General features: G+C 47.5%; 1 protein-coding gene across 2 annotated transcripts in view; it reads right to left on the reverse strand.

Moving 5' to 3' along the window:
- GRAMD1B (GRAM domain containing 1B) overlaps positions 1 to 22,384 on the reverse strand; it is a 170,664-nt gene that overhangs the window by 72,443 nt on the left and 75,837 nt on the right. Inside the window, exon 1 of one of the 2 annotated variants that reach the window (XM_049611506.1) lies at positions 5,318 to 21,577. The exons of the other annotated variant lie outside the window; for it this stretch is intronic. Coding sequence (XP_049467463.1) covers positions 5,318 to 5,466 — 149 coding nt within the window. The 5' untranslated portion in view covers positions 5,467 to 21,577. Of the gene's footprint in view, positions 1 to 5,317; positions 21,578 to 22,384 lie in introns of those variants that run through there. 2 annotated transcript variants of the gene reach the window in all.

The raw sequence follows: 22,384 nt of genomic DNA on the forward strand, positions 1-22,384 counted from the left end.
GTCCTGAACAAGAGACTGCGAGGAGGGTGGCCACAAGCAAGGCTGGAGCCCTTTAAGACATGGGCAAAGAGCTCATCTAATTACTTAATTATGCAAATTAAGTAGTTTTAAGTTTAACTTAGCCCTCAATCCCCGGGTTAACACAGGTTAGCATGGAAGAGGATTAAACAATGACACAGACCACTCAGTCCAGTGTTCTTTCCGCCACCCAGTCACCGAGTTCTGGATATGGTCTGCCACCAGCTACCCTCAGACCCTCCACCGTGACCCTCTCTGTCAAAGGGAGATAGCACCTGTTGTACAAAAGGGCGACTGGGAGAAAGAGAAGATGTAAGTAAGGTCAAGTGCAAGTCCCTGGGTCCGAGACACATGCAGGAATATTATCATGTAGTGGTAATTCTGCCTCCCAGAAACAGGCATTCGCTTTCCCAGCTCCGAACTGCCCTTGACCAAAGAGAACAGCCTCACCGAAGAATAATGCCTTCTCCGTAAAGACAGACCACACCTAATGGACAATCCCTCCCCAAAAGGTCATGAAATCCTGCTCCTTTGCCTCAATTTGGGATAACTCTGAGAGGCCACTCCAGAGCCAGAGCTTTTCACGGAACTGGTCAAAGCCTCCTGCAAGTTCGTTAAAGTTTAACTTCTTCCTCTGTCCAATTCTGATTCGGTCACTTACTTACAGGTCTATTCCCAAGAGCCATTTCCCAATAAAGCTCCTGCAAGGCAAATTTGTCTGAGTCCTTTCCAGAGTCTCTTTCCAACCTAAGACATACCCCAATTACCATGAAGGAATGTGTGCGAACAGGGAGGTGCTGAGAGACGCACTGCTCAAGTGTAAGGAAATGGCCAAATCTCAAGACTCAGGAATTCAGTACAAGTCTGGGATGTCTAGAGAGTTCTGCCCCCCCCCACCCCAGGACAGGCAGATAACCATGGTAGGCCTTCTACCTCTGTCCACTACAGGATATTAGGGGAGACTAATCACCTCTCTGCAGAGGTAACTGACCTCTCTTTAATCCTGGATTAAGGTCTTTAAGAGGGAAACCTGCTTGCCGGTGCCCCAGTTAAGATGTTGACATGTACTTAAGAAGAGAACTTGAGTTCCTCCTGCCACTGGCCAAAGGCTTGGGCAACATGACCATCCCTCCATCTCCCTCCACCCCCTACCCACTGTCCGTTTAGCTTAAAGAACCAGGAAGCTTGGGTGGCTAATGGAGTGGACATCATGAAAATCGCATTGCTAGGCACAACACTGGGTGCTAGCGAGAAAGACAGGAAGAGTGCTACGTTAGGGCAGAAGGGGGTGGGGGGATCATGATGAGTTAAGAAGAAATCCTAGTCAAAGCAATGACTGCCCCCAGGTGGGAGGTCTTTGGGCCATGCTAGAGACGCTGCTGTTGCCTCCCGTTCGCTATGCACGCCCATGTGTCTTAGAAGCTTGGTTGGCCGGTGGGGCCAGGCAAGACCAAAAAAGCAGGTGGCAAGCAAAGCCCCGCAGCTCAGTTTTCAAGCATTGTGACCTAGCTCCTCCTAGAAATCAACCCTGAGTCTCCAGGAAGTCACTAAAAGGGCATTGGGAGAATTTCCATAATCTCTCTTGCCATGGGGTGGCACACAAGTATGGACTCCATTTTCCCCATACATGTCCAGCTGTGGCAGTCAGCCTGCTCAGTCACCCTCCCCAAAGGGTCTCGCTGGGCTGCTAATGCTATTGCTCCCAAGATGGGCCCCCCTCCGAGGCAGGGACCCAATATACACTTGATTCTAGATGAGGGCAATGCAGGCTAATGCAGGAGTGACTGACATATGGCAATCCCAAACTCGTGTTATAAAAGCGTCCACCTTCAGGAGGCTAGGCACCTAGAGGACTCTGGCGTGTGACCCTGGATGGGCCTCTGGGCCTCAGTTTCCCCATCTGGTATATGAAGGCGTTGGGTCTAGATGCCCCCCTCATTCTTCACCTCACACATGTCAAAGTGCTAATTAAGAACAAAAAGATGAGCTCTGTGACCACGGCAGCGGGGGGGGGGGGGGGGGGGGGGGGGGCAGAGCAGGAAAAGGCACTAATGCTGATCTATTAAAGCAGATAGGGCCAGTGACCCAAGCCATGAGTTTCTGGGTCCTAGTCTCTTTCTACTTTCCCCCTTTTGGCCACATCACCGCCTTGAACTAACTGCCTCTCCTCTTCCTACCTCTGCACCTCCAGCCTCTCCAGAGAAGAGCTAAAAAATGCTGTGCTGAGCAGCTGGCAGGTTCTCTCTCCAAACTCCAAGCCAATCCTCATTAGAGAGTTTCGGCACTGCCTGACCAGTCAACACCTCGTGGGGGGGGTGGGGGGGGGAACAGGTAGGGGCAGAAGAGATGCGAGTAAGGAGGCAGGCTGGTGACACTTACCCGCATATGCTAGGACATCCTGGCAGTACAACACCCTCCAACCAAATTAAATCTCACCACAACCAAATTCCCTTCTCACAGTCCACACAGTGTTGACCCTTCAGCCGCGCGCCCCGGACATGAGGCTGCCTAAAGCAGGGGGCGGGGGTGGAGAATAAGCCACTGGCCTGCTGGCAAGGACCTTTCTTCTCCAAAGCTTGAAGGAGTGTGGAAGGCTGGTTACTGGTGGGCAAAGACCAAAGCTCGGCACGGACCCAAACTACAAGGTGGCTTTGAGAATAATTAAAATAAATTCGCGGGGGCGCCTGGATGGCTCAGTCGGTTCAAGCGTCCAACTTCAGCTCAGGTCGTGATCTCACGGCTCGTGAGTTCAAGCCCCACAGCTCGGAGCCGGGAGCCTACTTCGGATTCTGTTTCTGTCTCTCTCTGCCCCTCCCCCCCGAACGTGCACACTCTGTCTCAAATATAAATAAACGTCAAAAAAATAAACGTGGGCCTCATGTGGGCCTCACCGACAGAAGCAAGTGGAAGAGGTAATCAACTTCCCACAAATAATACTGGTAGGAGTGTACCTAGAAATACTGCCACACTTTACAAGGTCTACTGGTCAGACAAGATAAATAAGACAGCGTGGGTCTGCCCTACACAAAACTGCAGAGTAATTAGATATTTAGACTGTAGGACAGATGCCTCAGAGCAAGCAGGGCATCCCCTATTTGAAAAGAAGGAGGGAAGAAAGAAAGCCAATGGAGGAGCCTTATTTTTTTGTTTCTCCAAAGGGATGTTACCGGGTGGCATAACTGGGTTTGGAATACGAGGGGATATCCTAAGAGTTGTGGCAGCCACACATTGTAAGAGGCCGGCTCACAGAGGGTGAGTTCCTAGTCAAGTTGCTGGTTTCACATCCCCATCTCCTCCAGGAGGGTCCAGATGACCTTCCCAAACCTCCCGACTCATCCGCAGTCAGCATCTGTGGCAAAGCAGGCCCGAGTAGTAGATGATGTCCAGTGAGGCTCCAGCGTGTCAAAGAGCACACGGTCTTCCACTTTTTGTAGGGAAAACCACTGGGGATCTCCATCTGTTTCAATTCTGTACGTTCTTCTTCCCCAGACGGAGAGGTACGGTCTTCCTCTACTGTTAGGAGCCAAAAATAACATCCACAGCCTCTACCCAGCCCCAGCGTAGAAAGGCCTTTTGATCTCACTCAGCTCAGATCCTCACCCAAAGCAGTGATCTCCCCTGCAGCTCCTCTGAAGAGAAGGAAGGGGGGGGGGGGGGGGGAAATGGAACTTTTCCATTGGCTTCCAAAATGATGAATCAATATTCTTAAGTGATAGGGCAGGTGGCCAAATCCTTCTCCTGGGGGAGGCTGACAAAATTAGTCTCTCCATCCACTGAGGTCCTGCTCCTGCACATCACTGTGGGTCTCTGAGCCACCAAAGGTATCAAAACCACCTCCCCCCCCCCCCCCCCCGGAACACAAATGGTCCTGTGAAGCTTCCTGGAAATCTTGTAAAATATGCTCCAGTAGGAGTGAGTGGATGCTAGGAAAACTCTGCCCACTGCTGCGTTCCCTGTATGCTGACATTTGCAATCAAGATGGAAAACATCCACGAGACGTGCCCCGGAGGACTGGCTTGTTTTCTTCTAAATAGTCTAGCATTTGACTCCCCCAAAACCCTTGTATCAGGATCTATAAAATACCACTGCCTGGGTGTATGGCATCAGAACCCTCTAGTCTCCCCACGGCCTTTTGTCCGGCCTTGATGATTTCACAGCACACCCTGGGGCGGGAGTGGGGGCCAGGTAGGGGCCAAGTAGAAGTAGAAGAGCCCAGTCCTCCCAGGCTGGGTGTCTCTCCCCCGGCCTCGACCTCACGCCATGTCCACAAGCAGCCGGAGAAATCTGACTCCTGAGTGCAAAGAGAAATGACAGAGCACGGGAAGAAAACGAAGCCCTGAGCTGGATACTTAACGTGGAAAACTCGAGTCCAACAGGATCATTTCCAGAAAAGTAACGGTTTTGCAAAACCAAAAAGTTATAATAAAAACTTGTTTGCATGCTCAACCCTAGTGCCTATTTTGGCTCAGTGGTGCCCCTGAGGGTGGCGCCTCCCATGTACCCTTGGTTACACACCACCCCACCCCACCCCACCCCTGCTGAGCCCACCACGGACACTTCTGTCCATTCTCCTTCCTTGAGGTCAGGAAAGCTGTGCAGACGGTTCGATTTAACTCAGGGGACCGAGTTGGGTGTGGACAGTAATTATAATACCTTGTATTTATGTCTAGCTATTTCTGGCCTGAGTTTGTTTTCCCATCCTTCAATTCCCTCTGAAGAGGTCAGTCAGCCTTATAGATGTGGCCTCTGGCCCTTCTTGTGATAGCATTCCAATGCTTATCCACATCACCTCTCCTAGAGGAGGAAGCCAGGCAGGGATTTCTCTCCTTACTCTATAGGGCAGGGCAATGGTAGGCCGGCCTTTTCACAGCGAGTCACGGAGATACACCTGAGAACTGCCAGTCATTTACTGAAGCCTACAAGGCCAGCTTAGCCAGGGGACTTTGCCACTAAAAGACTATTCAAATCATGATCTCTGACCTGGATGATCAGCTTATAGAAGGAAAGAAAGAAAGAAAGAAAGAAAGAAAGAAAGAAAGAAAGAAAGAAGAAAGAAAGGAAGGAAGAAAGAAAGGAAGAAAAGAAGGGAGGAGGAAAGAAAGAGAGAGAGAAAGAAAGAAAGACAAAAAAAAGATTTCACCAAAAACGTATATGGTGCTACTGATGTGTTAATTCTATTGTAAGAACTCTATAAACATCAACTCTGTTAATTCTCATAATCACCCTACGCAGCACATACTAGATTATCCCTATATTCCAGGTTAGAAAACTGAGTCACAAGAGAGGTTGAGGAACTTACCCAAGATCATAGAGATAGTAGCTGGTGGGGCCAGGATTCAAACCCAGTGCACCAGCTCCAGGGTATCTGCTCTTAACCACTAAAGAGAGGCTCCCTTGCTCAAATTCATGAGCCCCACCCAGACAGTCTGATTCCACATGTCCCCACATGATTCAGATGGCCAGCCAGGTGTCCAAAGTACTGAGTTAGTGGTTCTCAAGCTATGGTGTGCTTGTTGCTATTCAGATTCTGGGGCCCCGGAGGTTCTAGAACTGGAACCTAGAACGTACAGTTTTAACAAGCACCTAAGGTGGTTCCAGCGATGGCGGTTCACAAAAGGCACTTTGTAGAAAACCAGTCCTGTTGCTTCACCTGGACAAGTAAACAACTCATGGGGCACCTCACTGCAGCCTGCAGAGACCATTCATTCTCCACTAGAGCGGCTGCCCTGGGGGAGGGGGAGCCGGAGGCTGTGTGAGGGCTAGTCTGTTCTTTAGCCTTGGTGACTGAGGCTGCCTTCTGACTGCGGAGGAGGAGGGGAGGGTGGGTGACTGAAGACAGCTCACCGTCCCTCCACACTTGACAGGCTGCACATCAGAGGGGGACACGCGGTTGGTAACGGGAAAAGAAAAAAAGACTGGGCGGTCTGGGCCCCCATCTTCCACTGCCAGAACAATGGCCTCTTCAAATCCCTGGCATCTGAACTGGCAGCCGGCCACCAGGAAAGAAAAGAGCTCGCTGTCCCTTTAAGGACGCCCTCTCTCCGCAAAGGTCAGAAATGCCAGCTCAGCCTGCCCAGCGGCTGCCGTTTTGCCACTTTGGTGCCCCGGGGCCCTGGGCCGTGCTCCCCCCTCCAGCTGGTTCTCTGGGCACCTGCTGTCTTCTGAAAAAGGCAGAGCACCTGGGGGGACAGCTGCCGCTCTAAATGAGGTTCAGCGATCCATCCGGCAGGAACTGCTGATGTGCAGGGAACCCAAGACCTCATTTGCCTCTCAAAATCATCCCCCCCCCCCCAGGAGAGTCAGCCCCAAGAAAGTGGAGCTTGGGGGCCAAGGTCAGAAAGATGACTACAGGAGGGGGGATGGGGTCAAAAAGAAAACTGACCGAGGAATGGATGCTCCAAGAGAAACATGGTATTTCGTCCAGAAGAGCAAAAGCTGATGAATGAAAGATCCAGAAATCACAAAGAGATGGGGGTAGAGGGTGGAGGTTGGGAGGAAAGGGCGAGGTGTGGGGTGGTGGCAGGCAATGCAGGGGAGGGGTGGGGCAAGGGCTCTCCTCCCACAGGGTTCAACTGCTACCACTTTATGTAATCCGGGCAGCTTCCCTAACTTCCCTGAGCCCCAGTTTCTCTGTAATTTGGCGTTTACTGAACAGCAAATAAATACCAGAAACTAATAATGGCTGCTATATTAGGGTACTAGCCACTCCACGTGGGTCTCCCAGGCAGCTCAGATGGTCAGACTATGTGCTCAAGAAGCCTGAATCCTAGACCACACCACCGGTTCGAAGTCATCTTGCAAATATGTGCCATGAGGAAAAGGGGCACTCATTTAGCAAATGGCATGGGTTGGTGCAAACCAGGATTCTCCTGGAAAAACAGCTCAAAATTAGTCATCTATTCGTAATATAAAGCAGGGGTCGGAAACTTTTTCTGTAAAGGGCCAGATAGCAAATATATTGGGCTTTGCAGACCACAGAGTCTGCCATCAGCACTGAACTCTTCTTTCCGTAGGGTTAAAACAGCCATGGACAACATGGAAAGGAAAGAACGTGGCTGTGTCCCAATAAAACTTTATTTACAAGAAGAGGAGGCAGGCTGACGGAGGGCTTTCATGGAAGAAAGGGTGAAATCCTTACGGGATTTATTCCTTAAGGAATAAAAGATATGGAGGCAGAAACCTATTTCTTGCTCTTCTACGCTGGGATTGTATTGTACCCACTAATTTGATTTCCAAGAAAAGCTTCCGGCCAACACCAGCCAACTGCAATGACTCATGCGGGATCCTTCAGCATCTAGGTCCAGAGTTTGCTTAGCATCTCTTTGCCCTTCAAAGCCCTCTTTTTCTTGTTCTTCTGGACTTCTATTCCTTGAGATTGGAAGCTCAGAAGAGGCAGGGTCTCCTTCCTCGGCAAGGTTAGCGGGGTACTGACCAAATGGCCCACCCTTCGAGGTGTCCTCCTCGGCATCCCTCACCGCGAAAACGTCCACCGCCCGCCCAGCTTCCCAGGCTGCGGCGGGCCGGGGTCCTTCACGTCTGTCCATCTTCCTTAATGGCTATGCATCTCAGTGCTATGCCTATTTTCACTCATTCAGGGGAATGTCTACTGTATGGTGAGTAAACCTTAGAAAAGGCCAACTTCACCTCCGTCTTGAGTGGAGCTGGAAAAAGGCTGATACGGTGCGTCCTCTCAGAGGGCCACCCTCCTGTTCCTTGTGTTCCGTTCCCACTCCCTGGAGTCTTTCTACCCCAGAGCCCAAGCACTTCAAGAATAACTTTCCTCAACTGTACGAACAACGTTTGTCATGACAATTTCTAACTGGCACTAAAAGCAGGGAGCATAAAAAAAGCTGAGAAATGAGGAAACAGATCAAAAGCAAAGGAGGTGGGGAAAAAAAGCAAAAAAAAAAAAAAAAATCACTACTTCAAATTAAAAAAAAAAAAAAATACTGTTTGCTTACATCATTCTATCTGCATAAAATGACCTCACTCCACGAATCCCTCCTATGCGGCCCCAACCTTCCTTCAAAAGCTCTGCTCTCAATGCACCTTCCCCAGGGCGACTTCCCTGATGAACTCCCCCATATCTCTACAGCATCCCCTGGAATTCTCCAGTGTGGTTCACTGTTGCTTATGTACCTAATGCATGGTGTATGTCAGCCTACGGGTCCTAACCCTTATAATGCCACCTGCTCAAAACCCACATGATAACTTTTCCTTCTTCCACATGTAATTGGCCAGTGCTCTCCTGAGACTGTTGCTTTGGCCAAGGCTCTGCTTCCATGGAACAGCTCCTGCTGTCTCACGTTATCGTCAGTGACCTGTTACCACTGTTCACACCACCATTCCTTCCTTCATTCATTCGGTCATCCGTGCGTTCAATAAAACACACGTGGAATATTCACGTGCCAAGCAGTATCCCATAGATTGTCGTTCATCTCATGTGCAAATTCATTTAATCCTCAGGCCAGACTATTATTAACACGTAACTGGCACACAACAACAGAGGTGATTTCAGAAGGAATTATGGTAAATGCGGGCACCTGCTGGGAAATGGTAGACTGTCGTACTCTGGAAAAGAAGTGCTCATCTACCTGGTGCTCTGATGCCAGGAAAATGGACGGGACCTATCACAGTCCCCTCTAGGCCTGTGCTGTGTAATTTAATCACCCGGGTTTTATAAAAGTAGATGCAATTATATGTCAAAATGAACCGATGCATTAAACTTAAAAAACCAAATCCCAGAAGGACTCAAAGAAAGCAAAAGTGAATGTGTATACGGTACTGGTTTGGGAGGAACTTTCTGTGAATAATGCCAAACACAGAAACCATAGAGGACAAGAGTGATTAATTAACTGGATCACAAACAAATACACTTCTATGTGCCGAAAACAGCCTGAAGTTAAGACACACCGCCCAGGGAAAATACTTATTACATGTATGACCTAAGGGTGAATATCCTTATTCCAGTCGAGTCCTGAGAGATGAAAAAGACAAACACCTCAACAAGGAGGTGGGCAGAGAACAAAAAGGTATTTCACAGGAGAAATATACATGGGTAATAAGGAAATTAAAAGCATGTCACCAAGGATCAAAGAAAGAGACGCAAATGAATGCAACTCTAAGATATCACTTGTGGATTATCAGATTGGCAAAGACTAAAAAGAATGGTAATGCCGAGGCACGCAAGGACAAAGGGAAGGAACAAACACTCATAACTTGCTGGCGGGTGTGTAAATTGGAACGACCTTTCCGAAGGGCAACTTGGCACTCTGTATTAAAGCTGCTGACCTAGGGGCGCCCCGGCTGGCGCAGTGGGTAGAGCATGCGAGTCTTGATCTCAGGGTTGTGACTTAAGCTCCACAGTGAGTGTAGAGATTACTTAAAAATAAAAACGGAAAAAAAAAAAAAAAAAAAAAAAAAAAGCTGTTGACCTAGAAATCTGGCTTCTAAGGTATTTACCTGAAGAATGTTAGTATGATATTATTTTTAATCTTGAGGAATAAGAAATAACCTAAGTGTCAAACAGGAGGAGAATAGACAAGTACTTGCATATTTGCAATACTGCCCCTTAAACGTAATTATGTAAATCAATATTTATTATTATAGAGAGATCAGATGCTGTTAATTAAAGGATTCCAGAACAGTGTATAGAACGAGTTATAAGTTTCCCCTATGTTTATCTATGTATAGTATACATAGAAGAAATAGCTCAAAGGATAAAAACCAAAACATTAACAGTGATTATCACTGAGGGGTGGTATTATGATGGACTTCTTTTTGACTTTGTATTTTCTAATGTTTCCACCAACATTAGAATACGCAGAGGCAATGGGTGATGCAAAAAAACCATAAATATTCAAACAAGTTAAAACTACTGATAATCTTTTTCTGGAAAAAAGCTCTTTACTTCTGATTTTTGGAAGAGAGAAAATATGTAAAAGAACTCTGAAAAGCAGAAAGGACTATACAAATCCAAGAGGGCCATCAATTATCCAGCAAATCTGTTCTGGGCACCAACTATGTGTAAAGCCTTGTAGAGAGCACCAGAAGATAAAACAAAATTTGGAATGACTCTCTCGTTTCGGAAAAGATTTAATATGTTATAAAAGACAGAATGATGCTTTGATCCAAGACTGAAATGATGGGGATCCAACTGAAGTGCACAGAGAATGGGAAAGGATGAATTAATTCCTAACTGGAGATGAGATAAACCTGGGGTGGACTTCTTCAAGGTGAGAATGAAGACAAGTCTGAAAGAGAAATGGGATTTCTACAGCCAAAGACCGGAGAACCATAAGCAAAGGGGTAACATAACCCAAGACTGCAGTGATAGGACACAGTACGTGGGCGACACGCCCCTCGCTAAGGAAAGGAGTGTCGGGATGGTGGGGACAGTAGAGCCCCGTGGAAGTGTGGAGTGACGACGAGGCTGGACAGTCACCATGGAGCCAGAATGGGGAAGGCCTGAAGTGCCATGCCCCAGTGTCCGCTGTATTTTGTAGGTTCCTAGGGGCCAAGTTCAGTTTTAGGGGTTGGAAATCTGACCTGTATGATAGATGAATCATTAATGCACCTCAAGAGTTCCAGGAAGAGATGAGGTTATTCAGCCATAAAAGGGGGAAGAAGTGCTGATACATGCTATGACTTAAACGAATCTTGAAAACATTACACTAAGTGAAAGAAGCCAGTTCATGATTCCATTCATGAAAAGTCCAGAACGGGGGACTCTACAGAGACAGGAAATAGATTAGTAGTTGCCGGGTTGTGAGGGTTGGGATGGGGGGGTGGTGGTTACCTGCTAAAATGTACGGACGGGGTTTCTTTCCGAGGTGATGAAAATGTCCTCAAATTACCCGTCGTCTTGTTGCACATATCGTGAATATACTAAAATCCACTGAACTGTACACTTTAAATGAGTTGCGTGGGATGTGTATCATATCTCAAGAAAGCTTTTAAAAAAAGAAGAAGAATAAAAAGCGATCAGCCAGGTGGCTACTGCAATAGGCCAAGCAAGGAATGGAAGGTTGGTTATGAATTAGGACAGTGACAGTAAGTCATGGGAAAGGACAGAGGACAAACCAGAGAGGCTGCAAAGAGAACTAACTATGTGGAGAATGAGGAAGAACAAAGGAAAAAATAGCTCTGAAGCTTCCAACGTGAATGATTAGGGCAAGAGGATGTGAAGAGAAGGCTGGCTGGGAGATTATCATAAATATGCTTTCTGCGCAGCCAGGGGCTTGGCCCCTGCAGGCAGCGAGGAAGCAGAGAGAGAGAGGTGAGGGCCTGGAGTTCCCAGCCCTTCTCCTGGCAGTGGTGGTGAGAGACGTCTTTTGTGACTGGTGACAAGTACCAATTCCGTTTAGCAGGAGGGATCAGCTCAAAAGTGGTCCTAACTTAGGCTTGGAAATATACTCGGGGGAAGGTGCACAGAGAAAGAAGGTTAGGACGGCAGTAAACAAGAAAAACCAATTGTACAGCTGCACACACAATAGTGTCAGCATTTAACAGAGCGGAGTACTGCTCTAGGTCCAGAGTTTTGTAAAAAGGAGTACCATCACGGCTTCCATAAACGTAATGGCTCATACAAAGACGGCTCAAGAGGTGAATGGCAGCGGTTAGCTCCTCTTACCAATGTGCCTCCCAGGAATACAGATTTACTCCACTTGTTTATATCAAAGAAGAAGACAAGAGCATGAAGTAGAAACGCTTGGTTCACGGAATCAGAGATTTAAAAAAAAAAAAAAAAAAAGCCGTTTGAGGGCCGCCTGGGTGCCTCAGTCGGTTAAGCGTCCGACTCTTGATTTTGGCTCAGGCCGTTATCTCACAGTCTCATGAGTTTGAGCCCGACGTGGGGCTCTGTGCTGACAGCACAGAATCTGCTTGGGATTCTCCCCCTCTCTCTGCCTCTCCCCTGCTTGCGCTCTGTCTCTCTCAAGATAAATAAACTTAAAAAACAAAAAAGTCATTTGAACAAGCAAGGGTCAACAGAGACTCCATAAATAAGACTATGCTTTAGACTCAAAAGATGGCTAAAAAATAATAATCATCACGTGCACAGCAGATCACCTCCAAAAGCCCAGTGGTGACAGTTCCCAAAATTTGCATCCTGGGGCTTGTGGAGTTGAGCCTCTGAGAAACAAAGGCGCTTTGCATGTCATCATGCCACCGGATATAAACTCCAACCATTCAGTAAGGCATAAAGAGTTGAGGTCGCTGCAGGGAAGCTATTATGAAACAGTGAGGCTCCCAGTCTCAGGAGAATGGGTCCAAAAAAAGATCTTAACTGGAAGATAAATCTATTTGCACTCCAGCAGGAGAGGGATCTGAGTCCCTCTGTGGAATTTTCCTACAATATGCAGCACTGGGAGTCCGGGTCTGGCTCCCCACTACTTTAGTCAAGCCCCCCACCCCTCCGCCCCAAGGCAAGGACTGGTTGCTCCTGGTCTTTGTGTTTCTACCACGAGCCCAGTGGGCACTCCAGAAATGTTCAAGTAAACAAACGAATAAATGATTAAGAAGAGGACGGCAAGAATCCAGTGGGAACTTGAGACTATTAAAGGGTCCTGTACTCCAGAGAACCTTAGCCTGAAGTCCATGGGCATCCAGAAGAGAGAAAATCTGCTGTTCTAATCTCAACTATCATCTTAGAGATGTGGGCGCTGGTGCCTTGACGAAGAAGGTCACACGCTCAGTGAGTGGCAGAACATATCCTAGCCTCCAGTTAAGTGACCAAGTGACCATACCCGGAGGGGGCAGCAGACAGAAGAGTTCCAGCAGCGAGACTGAAATACATGATTTGGGAGGCTGTTAACTTCAAAGAAGGAGTAAAACTGACTGAAAGTAAAACTTTCCTGGCTGTTCCAGGAAAGATCATGATCAGAGTTCTCTGTATCCATCCAGGGCGTGAGAGACAACTGTGGATGTTAAGTATGTGGAGAGCCAGGTTATGACCATGCTCTCTTTTTCCACAATGTCAAACGTAAGACAATGAAAATTTTAACAGCAGCTTAACCTTTATAAGGTTACAATGGGCCAGGCCTCCCCCTGAGTACATGCTCAGGAATTATCTTCCCAAAGCCCTCCAAGGTCAGGTGGGATTAGCTCCATTTTATAGATGAGAAAAATCAAGGCTTGACAGAGTAGGTAACTTGCCCAGAATCACCCAACCAGAAAGGAACAGAACCACCTACGCCTGTCCCTTACGGTCCCCCACAGAGCTAAAGGGAGGGAGCCCTGTGCTAGGGGCAGCCATTCGAGTCCAGAGTCCGTCAGAACAAAGAGGCACTGCCTGAGAAGTGTAACATACCCGTAACATACCCGCTAGGGGAGGGGGGGCGGGGCAAGAGTACTCGGCCCAGGTGCAGGTGCGCAGGTACATAGTCAGTGCTCAGTCCCCAAGACCTGCATTTTCTGGGGCTTATCCTCCCAGCCTTTGAATATTTTCACAAATCTTACACAACAAACAAACAAACTGAATGGCTTTCAAATATTTAGGCATTGTTATAATGCTTAACTGGATGACGAACAATGTTTAATTTTTCTCCTTTAAGTTGAACAGCTATACATTATATACTTTCTTTTGGATGCATGATACGTTCTACAAATTAAAAACAAAAAACAAAAGACAATTTTTTTTTTTTAAATAAACCCTGACCCAGCCCCAAAGTAAAGCCACCAGATCAGCAATGACAAGGGTCATGGTTCAGCACAAAAGTGAACACTTTGCAAAACTGTTCTACTATATGATCGCCTGATACAAATGACACCACTCCCCAGAAAGACCACCACACCTCCGCACCAAACCCTTCCTAAATTGTTAAGTTTAAAGCTCTAAACTTTGGGGGCACCTGGGTGGCTCAGTCAGCTAAGTGTCTGACTCTTGATTTCAGCTCAGCTCATGATCTCATGGATCGCCAGATCGAACCCCACTTCAGGCTCTGCACGAACAGTAAGGAACTGGCTTGAGATTCTCTCTCCTTGCTCTCTCTGGCCCTCCCCCATGCGCTCTCTCAAAATAAATAGACATTTAAAAATAAATAAATAAAGCTCCAAATTTCTACCAATAAACACTTTTCCCACTAAGTCAAGTACTTAAGTGTAGAGGTTAAGAACACAGGCTTTACAGACAGACAGTTTCAGTTTTATCCCAGTTCTGCCAATAACCATGGGGTCCTGGCCCTGTCACTTAAACCTCTTTTGAGACACAGTTTCCTTACCTGTAAAAAAGGGATAAATACCACCTTCCCTGTCGAGTTGTGTGAGGGTTACACGAGATAAAAAAGAGAGAAGGGGGGGGATAGAGAGAGAGAGGGAGAGAGAAGGGGAGGAAGGGAGAAAGGAAGGGAAGATGGAAAGGGAGGGAGGGGGAGAAGAGAGAGAGAGAGAAAGAGAGAGAGACAAAGAAAGAGAGAGGAAGGAAGGAAGAAAGAGGTGCACCGGGGCGGCTCAGTCAGTTGAGCTTTGGACTAAACTTCAGCTGAGGTCATGATCCCAGGGTTGTGGGATCAAGCCCTGCGTCCAGCTCCTCGCTGAGGGTGGAGTCTGCTTAAGATTCTCTCTCTCTCCCTCTCCTCTCTCCCCCACTCATGCGCTCTCTCTAAAATAAAATAAATTAAAAAAGGAAAGAGACAAATAAAGAAAAGCTCACAGAAGCATTGTTTTTAATTTGCAACACTATTCTTCTTGCCTGCTCTCAAACCACCCACTTACGCTCCAGGCCCCAGAACATCTTGCCCACCAAGTTTGGAAATACATCTCCACCCTCTGTGGTCATCCTGAACCCGAGGGCTTCTCCCGGCTGAGTACAGCAAGCCCGCATGTCTCTGCCTCACCTGTGAGACGATCCTATCTGTAGGTGGAACCTGTCTTACCATGTGAGTATCTACCCCCGTGTCCCCACACACCCCTGCATTCTGATCAGGACACGCAGCTCTTGCTTCCTGCCACCAGGCCCTCACTGTGGTTTCTGTGGTCTAGTTCTTGCTTCTTCCCTGTCTAGTTCTTTCTCTTGAAATTTCGGGCGTCCTCGTCGTTCAAGGCTCAACCCTCAGGAGGGCTGGGTGGCTCAGTCGGTTGAGCATCGGACTGACTCTTGATTTCGGCTAGGGTCATGATCCCAGGGTTGTGGGATCGAGCCCTGCGTCAGCCTCCGCATTGAGCATGAAGCCTGCTTGGGATCCACTCTGTCTCTCCCTCTACCCCTCTCCCTGACTCACGGTCTCTCTAAAAAATAATAAAAATAAATACATACATACATACATATCAGGCACTCATTCTACCTCCTCTTTAGCCCTTCTCCATTTACTTTGCTCATTACTGCTCTCTCCCTCTCCGTTCTTGCATACCTTTCTAGTTGTAATTCGTCTTCATTAAACACCTTCATAGATTACCTTGCCAAATTCTTCTAACTTTTCAAGAGTATCAGTCTTCTCTCTCCTCACGGGCAAAGCCCGTGTTCCAGCTACTTTATAACTGTGGTGGTTAAGAGCACGATCTTAAGTCAGACTGCCAGCTTGAACACTTTAGGGGCTATGTGATCTTGAGCTGATGACCTAACCTCTCTGTGCTTCGGTTTAATGATTTGTAAAATCTACACCATAATAACATATAGATCAAAAAAACAGCTCTGGGCTAATATATAGAAAACATTTAAGATATGCGTGATATAGTAAGTTACGGTAGAAGTATTAGCTATTACTATTAATATCCTTATCCTTACTATTATCCTTATCCTTACTATTAATATCCTTACTATTAATATCCTTATCACGGTCACCGTTATGGTTTTTTGAACACTGTTACAGCATTTCGAATAAGACCGCTAGCTCTACTAAAGTATCCAGTGAAAACATATCACTTTGCTGCATTTGAGAGGCATCTTTATCCGTCTAAACTAGGGGGCAGCAAACTTTGTGTAAAGGGCTAGACAATAAATAGTCTAGCTTTGTGGGCCATAGGTGTCTGTCGTAACTGCTCAGTTCTGACACTGTACCACGAAAGCAGCCACAGACAATGCCATACAACGACGAGTGTGGCTGGGTACAAATAAAACTTTATTTATGGACATTAATATCTTAATTTCATATAATTTTCACATGTCATGAAATACCACTCTTCTCTTGATTTTTTTCAACCATTTAAAAAATGTAACAACAAACAAACAAACAAACAAACCCCCAAAACATACTTAGCTGCATGAAAACAGGCAGCAAGTTGAACTTGACCCCTGGCTGTTGGGTGCTGACCCCCTGGTCTAAGGTTACACAAGTCCTTCCATGACATTTCAAATCAAGGCCTTTATCCTACAGGCAATAAGAAAGCCATCAGCGGGTTTTCAGGAGCGGGGGTGGGCCCATGGCTGCACTTCCATAAAAGCAGCTATGTGGCCATGACTGGTGCCCAGCAAGACTCCTGGTTCTCCTCCCCTCCTGCCCTTCAGAAGCCTACTGTTTCCCGGCCTTCCTGTGGTCAGGCCACGTGATGACCATGGACCATGCTGAAGGGCAAGGGCAGCGTGCTCGCTTCCGAGGAGAAGCACCGAAGAGCCAGGCTCTCCTGCCCCCTGACCTCTGCAGTGACTGCGGAGGGGGCGCCAGGAGACTCTACGGCCTAGATCACCGAGCCACCGTATGCCTCACAGAGGACAGCCTCCCTGGGGTCTTTTCCAGAGCCTCAGAGGGGCTTGCAGTGCTCAAGAGTTAGCTTATGATGAGTCAAGCTACTGAGTTTGGAGGGGGCGGGGGAGGACAGTGGTTGCTGTCAGAGCAGAACCTAGCCTACCCAGTTTAACTCAACATCTTTGTGCAAATAGGAACCAAAGAACGGCGTTAAGGGTAAGGACACATAACGACATCTAGCAGTATCTACTTTACCCAGTCTTTCACCTTAGCTCATTTAGGAAACAAACGTCCGGCCTTCTGGACAAGGGATCAGAAGCGTTCTATCACGAGAAGCCCCAAACCATCTCCTCCAAAAATTAAATTCAATGACAAAAAGTCTCCGAATGGCCAGGAGAAAGGGTCTCTAACCAGAACAAAGAAGCCCACGTGCCCCCTATCCGCAGGGGGGGGATCCACTCAAAGACCCCCAGCGGACCCCTGAAACCACAGGCGGACCGAACCCTATACAGACGACCCTTTTTCCCACAGGTACACACCTGTGATTAAGTTTAATTTACAAATTAGGCACAGTAAGAGATTAACAACAAATAATAATAGAACGATTATAATATACTGTAATAAAAAGTTCTGTGAATGCGGTCTCTCTCATCCACACACACACAAAATGCCTTATTCTTCTATACTCACCCTTGTTGTGATGATGTGAGATGACAAAATGCCTACGTAAGAGGAAGATGTGAGGGGGACAGGGGGGTGTCATGGCACTGTGTTGGGCTCCTATTGACCCTCTGAGGACACGTCAGGAGGGTCACCTGCTTCCAGACCACAGCTGGCCACGGTAGCTAACACCTCACGAAGCAAAACCACGGATAAGGGGGGACTGCTGTCCCTCCAATCTGATTTGCTTTGACACCATCCCTGTCAAACATCTCCCACTCTAATACAGTACATTTCTTTCTCCTTAGACTAATGCTAATGGTGGCAAGAAGAACAATAAATCATGTGGCCTGCCATTCATTTCAAGCCAGGTGCAGTTCCCAACGTAAAAACCTGGGTAAGAGGTGGGAACGGCCCACCCTTTGAAAAAAAAAAAAAAAAATCTGTAGAGTCAGATCACAGCTGTCCTGATCACTCATGGGATTTAAATGCTTAGGTGACCGGCACTCCGTGCCCTGGATGTGATAGACCATGGGGAAATCCCCGATTCCCATCCCACCAAATAATAAAGTAAATCTTGCACTGTAAGCTAGAGGGTGTGCCTGCTGGGGGATGTTTGTAAATGAGCATTTAATATTTTCAAATGAAGGGTTTTTTTTTTTTAGTATTTCCTGCTGGCTAGGGAAGCACACCAGAGTCCACATTACGAGCGACTGCTCTGTAAGAACTGTGGCCTTTTTCTAAACCATGAGTGAAAAGGAAGCTGAAAGACAGACTAATCCGCCCAGCACTGTCATTTAACCGTGCTTTCAAAACAACTACCACCCAAGGCAAACAGAAATCACCTACCAAGGCCACACAGCAGGCGAGGAGGTGGTTACAAGGTTTGGATTCTTCAGAGTCCAGTCGGCTCTCCAGAATCTCAAGCTACTGAGCGACCCCAACCTTCACTGCAGCTCACCTCCCGGTAAGCATCTGAATGCCTTGGGAAGCCTGGCTCTGAAGGAGGTCACACGCAGGCCTTCCTCCTCGAGAGAGAAAATGTCTCACAGAAAGAACCTCGAATGAGAAAAGTATAACCTGGTCTGGACCCTCCCCAGAGAAAGAAATTCCAAACTTTTTCTTTATGTCTAACTTAAATCCTCCCAGGCACCGTCACCCGTTTCTCCTTTCACGGGTCTACAGCAGGGCTAAAGAAGGAACAGTGTTCCACTTGTTTGCAGGTCCGAAGGAAAAAAAGCATACTGGACGGCTGATCTTTGGTATCTAATGAAATACGGATGATCACAAATCTCCATGAAACACGGAGGAAATCGAAAATGAAGTTCGGTCCCCGCTACCTGGGGAGGCCCTAAGTGAGCAGGGTCCCTCACACAGCGCTCACATTCCTCAAGAAACGGAGTGAAAGCTCACTCACCTGCTCAAACACAAACAGGAGCTCAAAACTTCTCTATGTGCGGACCACGGCCTGGCCACAGAAATGCTTCCCCTGCAACGTGTCGAGACCTGTACTCTCGTTCCTCTATTTTCCCAGAACCACATTCTTGCAGCACATGGGCTTTCCTGAAGGTCTGGCAGAGCCTCCAGGCTCTGTGAAGACCGCACCCACCAACCCCAACAGATGTGAGGACCGGGAACACAAGGACAGTGAATGAAGACAGATGTCACTGCAGTCTGCCAAGTCCTCTGGGGGCCAAAACAATCTGTACATGGGGCACTCCACCACACTGGAGAGCTTCTTGGTGTTGGGACCCTACAGGGTTTAGGAATATCTTTACATATTTCACACACACATACATACATACATACATACATACATAAATAAATAAATAAATAAATAGAAACTCTGTAGAAGCTCAGGACTGGTGAATGCTTCTTTAAAAACATTACACGGCTTCCAAATTGTCTGTGCTCCCAACTCTGCTTTGGCACGGCCCCATGTGTTTGCACGTGCCGTCCCCTCCACCGTTGCCCTTAACCTCGTGCACCAAGTTATCTGAAGACAGAATCACAGAATCATCTTTGGAGAGAGTCTAAAGACCCTGTCAGGGGAGGCTGAAAAAGCAGGATTTCCCTCTCACAATCCAGCCGCTGTCAATCACGGCCACGTGCCTTCATCAGCGTCATCCAAAAGCATCTCCTATGATAACCTCCCAACACCATGAGGGGCAGTATTAATGCTGTACAAAGCACAGCCTCTACTTACCTAACATTGGCCAGGCTTCGAACCCCCCACTCAAATGCCAATTACTCTGGGAAGCTTCCGGGTCACCCCAGCTGAAATGAATCCCAGCCTCCTCTCAATGTCTACAGTGCTTGTTGTCTATTGCATGTATCTGTTCTTTAGCATTTACTGACTTGTTTTGGAGAGAGAGAGAAAGTGTGTGTTTGTGTGGGTGTGGGTGCGCGTACAGGGTGGCTGAAACTTATTCTATCTGTGAAGCTACCAGTCCCTAGAAGTCAGAGGCAATGCCCTTACATTTTTTTAGCCCCCACAATGCCTAAGCACAGGACTGTGAAAATAATAATTACTTGGCCAACATTTGTAGAATGAAGGGAAGAATGAATAATGGATGTACAGACCCTGACTCTGCCCTCTGGGAGAGTAGGTCTAATGCAGATACAATTGCTCGCAAAACTGTTGCTCGCTGTTGCTCGCAAAACTAAATAAGAGTCCAGTAACAGGAGTGCACCCTACCTTTTTCATTAACCAGTTGCATGAATTTAGGCAAAACTCTTTACTACTCTGTACCTCGGTTTCCCTGGTTCTCAAATGGAGATGTCAGCTGCTTCGTGGGGCCATAATAAGGATCAATTAAGATAATGCATTTCCTTATACTTTTTTTTTTTAAGAAACTTGTTTTTTTAATGTTTATTTTTGAAAGAGCGCGCTGGTGAGGGAGGGGCAGAGAGAGGGAGACAGAGGATCCGAAGCAGGCTCTGTGCTGATAGCAGAGTCCAATGTGGGGCTCAAACTCACGAACCATGAGATCATGACCTAAGCCAAAGTCAGGAGCTTAACCGACTGAGCCACCCAGGCACCTCACTTCCTTACACTTTTAAAAGTCTAACTAAAAAAATAAGTATAAGGCAAGGAGACCACAAAGCAGGGGGGAAAAAAGCGCCAATATATGGTATTGCTGCATGCAGAGGAAAATGATCTATAGAAAAGCAACCAAGAACAAGTGAATCACTAGGGAAAATTACCCACAAGTCCAAAGCCTGATTCCTATCTGTACACCCTCTCTGTGACTCAGTTTCCTCGCTCTGTAAAATGAGGATCTTAACCACACTGCCTTTGGCACTATAGGACTTCACGTATGTGAAGTGCTTAATATGGTCCTTGACACCCCCGTAAGCACTCAATAAATGTTAGTTGCCATTTTTATTCTTTTTTAATCAGCATTATTATCATTTTTTAATATCACTAACACATAGTAGGATTCCAGAAATGTTTCTAGAAGTGACTCAAACACCCAATTAATTCCATCTTCTTCCGTACGCAGATAACATTACCCAGCACAGGGTAGCCAATATATTTGGTCACCTTGTTCCTACCAAGTCTCCCCATGGACACAGAAGGACTCTGACAGGGGATACCACCAAAGGGAGCCGCATTTCAAGCCCACACATTCACAATACAACTACAACGTTGGCCCCTCGACCAAAATGGACCAATAGATCTGCACCTAATGAAAGAAAGAGGGAATCGTAGGATCTAACACTAGCCAGGCAGATATAAACGACAAAACTTCCCCATCTTTGTAATATGGTATTTGGCTGAAAAAGACAAGGTTACCCCAATTACAGTTCCCAGCATAACAATGATCTCCTGGTGAAATGCATCAAGAGATACTCAAGGCAGATTTTTAAAGGCACATGTCTCTGCATGTCCCTGAGGGACCAATAGGGGCTGAGCAGAGAAGCATTTCTGTGTTAAAGTGATGTCTCATCCTGAGAGACAGCCAGGCACCCCTTCAGTCCCAACCGTGGCTGCTGACAGTAGGGGCATGGAAGGACACGGAGGGATTTCCGAAGATGAGCCCAGCACCCCCACTCTCCCAGCAAGACCTGGGTCTTCCTTGGAGGCCTCATCCAAGTTACAGGCCCAGCTTGGCTCGGCTGAGGGACCAAGGGGCGGCTCTGGGTGCTGACTGGGCCTGGCATTCCCAGTGACAACAGATTCTGCTAATGCCTTTCCAATCCTGAAGAACAAGGAACCTGGCCCCAAGAAAGCAGGAATGGCATTGCAGTACCTCTATGTCCTTTTCTCAACCTCAGGGGGGGGGGGGTGGGGGTGGGGGGCCTTCAGCACAAGAGCTACAGATAGGAGGGAGTGATACCAAATCTTGAGAAGAGACTACAGGCTGGGGGCGGGGGTAACTGACTATTCACGACCTCAGTTTTTAAGAGTTAAGCTCACAAGAACTAAGCTCCTCCCTTTCCTTTCTGCAAAGTACCTTTTGAAGACCCACCGAAGAGCCCTCTTGCCTAGAGGAGGGCTGGGCTAGATTAATCCTGTTAGACTTAACCTAGAGTAGGAGGTTCTGGAAGGCCAGATGTGAGCTAGAGCCAGGATAGGACGACATGTATTAAACTGCTCAGTACCTACCCCGATTCTGGAAATCACCCTCCCAACCACAGAGATCATTTCCCATGGTCCCACCATGGAGTGCGGGTGGACGGCTGGGAGCCACAAGGAAGGCAGGGTGCATCCCCGCAGGAAGCTTTCCCAAACTCTCCTCCTCCCACCCTCCGCTGTCAAGGAGAAAGGCACCATCCCCAGCCCAGAGAGCTGGTCCCCGGTAAGCTGCACACACTACCCCGTGGGGAGGGCCAGATCCCTGCCGTGACAAAGTTTCCCAGGCGAAATCTCCAGTTTCTCAACCAGATAAAAAAGCCAATTCACCCACCCACCCACCCGATTCCGAGGAGGAAAGGGAAAGGTGAGGGTTTTATTTTTAAAATGGAAGGTAAAAATATTCTGACTGCTTCTGCGGCTACCAGACAGCTAGCTCACATCCCAAGCAAGAGGAGGCTCTAATATCCCAACATCAGGCTCTGCAGGAGGTGCCTCCAAAGCCCCA

Source organism: Panthera uncia, chromosome D1 (genome assembly GCF_023721935.1).
Source record: "Panthera uncia isolate 11264 chromosome D1, Puncia_PCG_1.0, whole genome shotgun sequence".
NCBI lineage: Eukaryota > Metazoa > Chordata > Mammalia > Carnivora > Felidae > Panthera > Panthera uncia.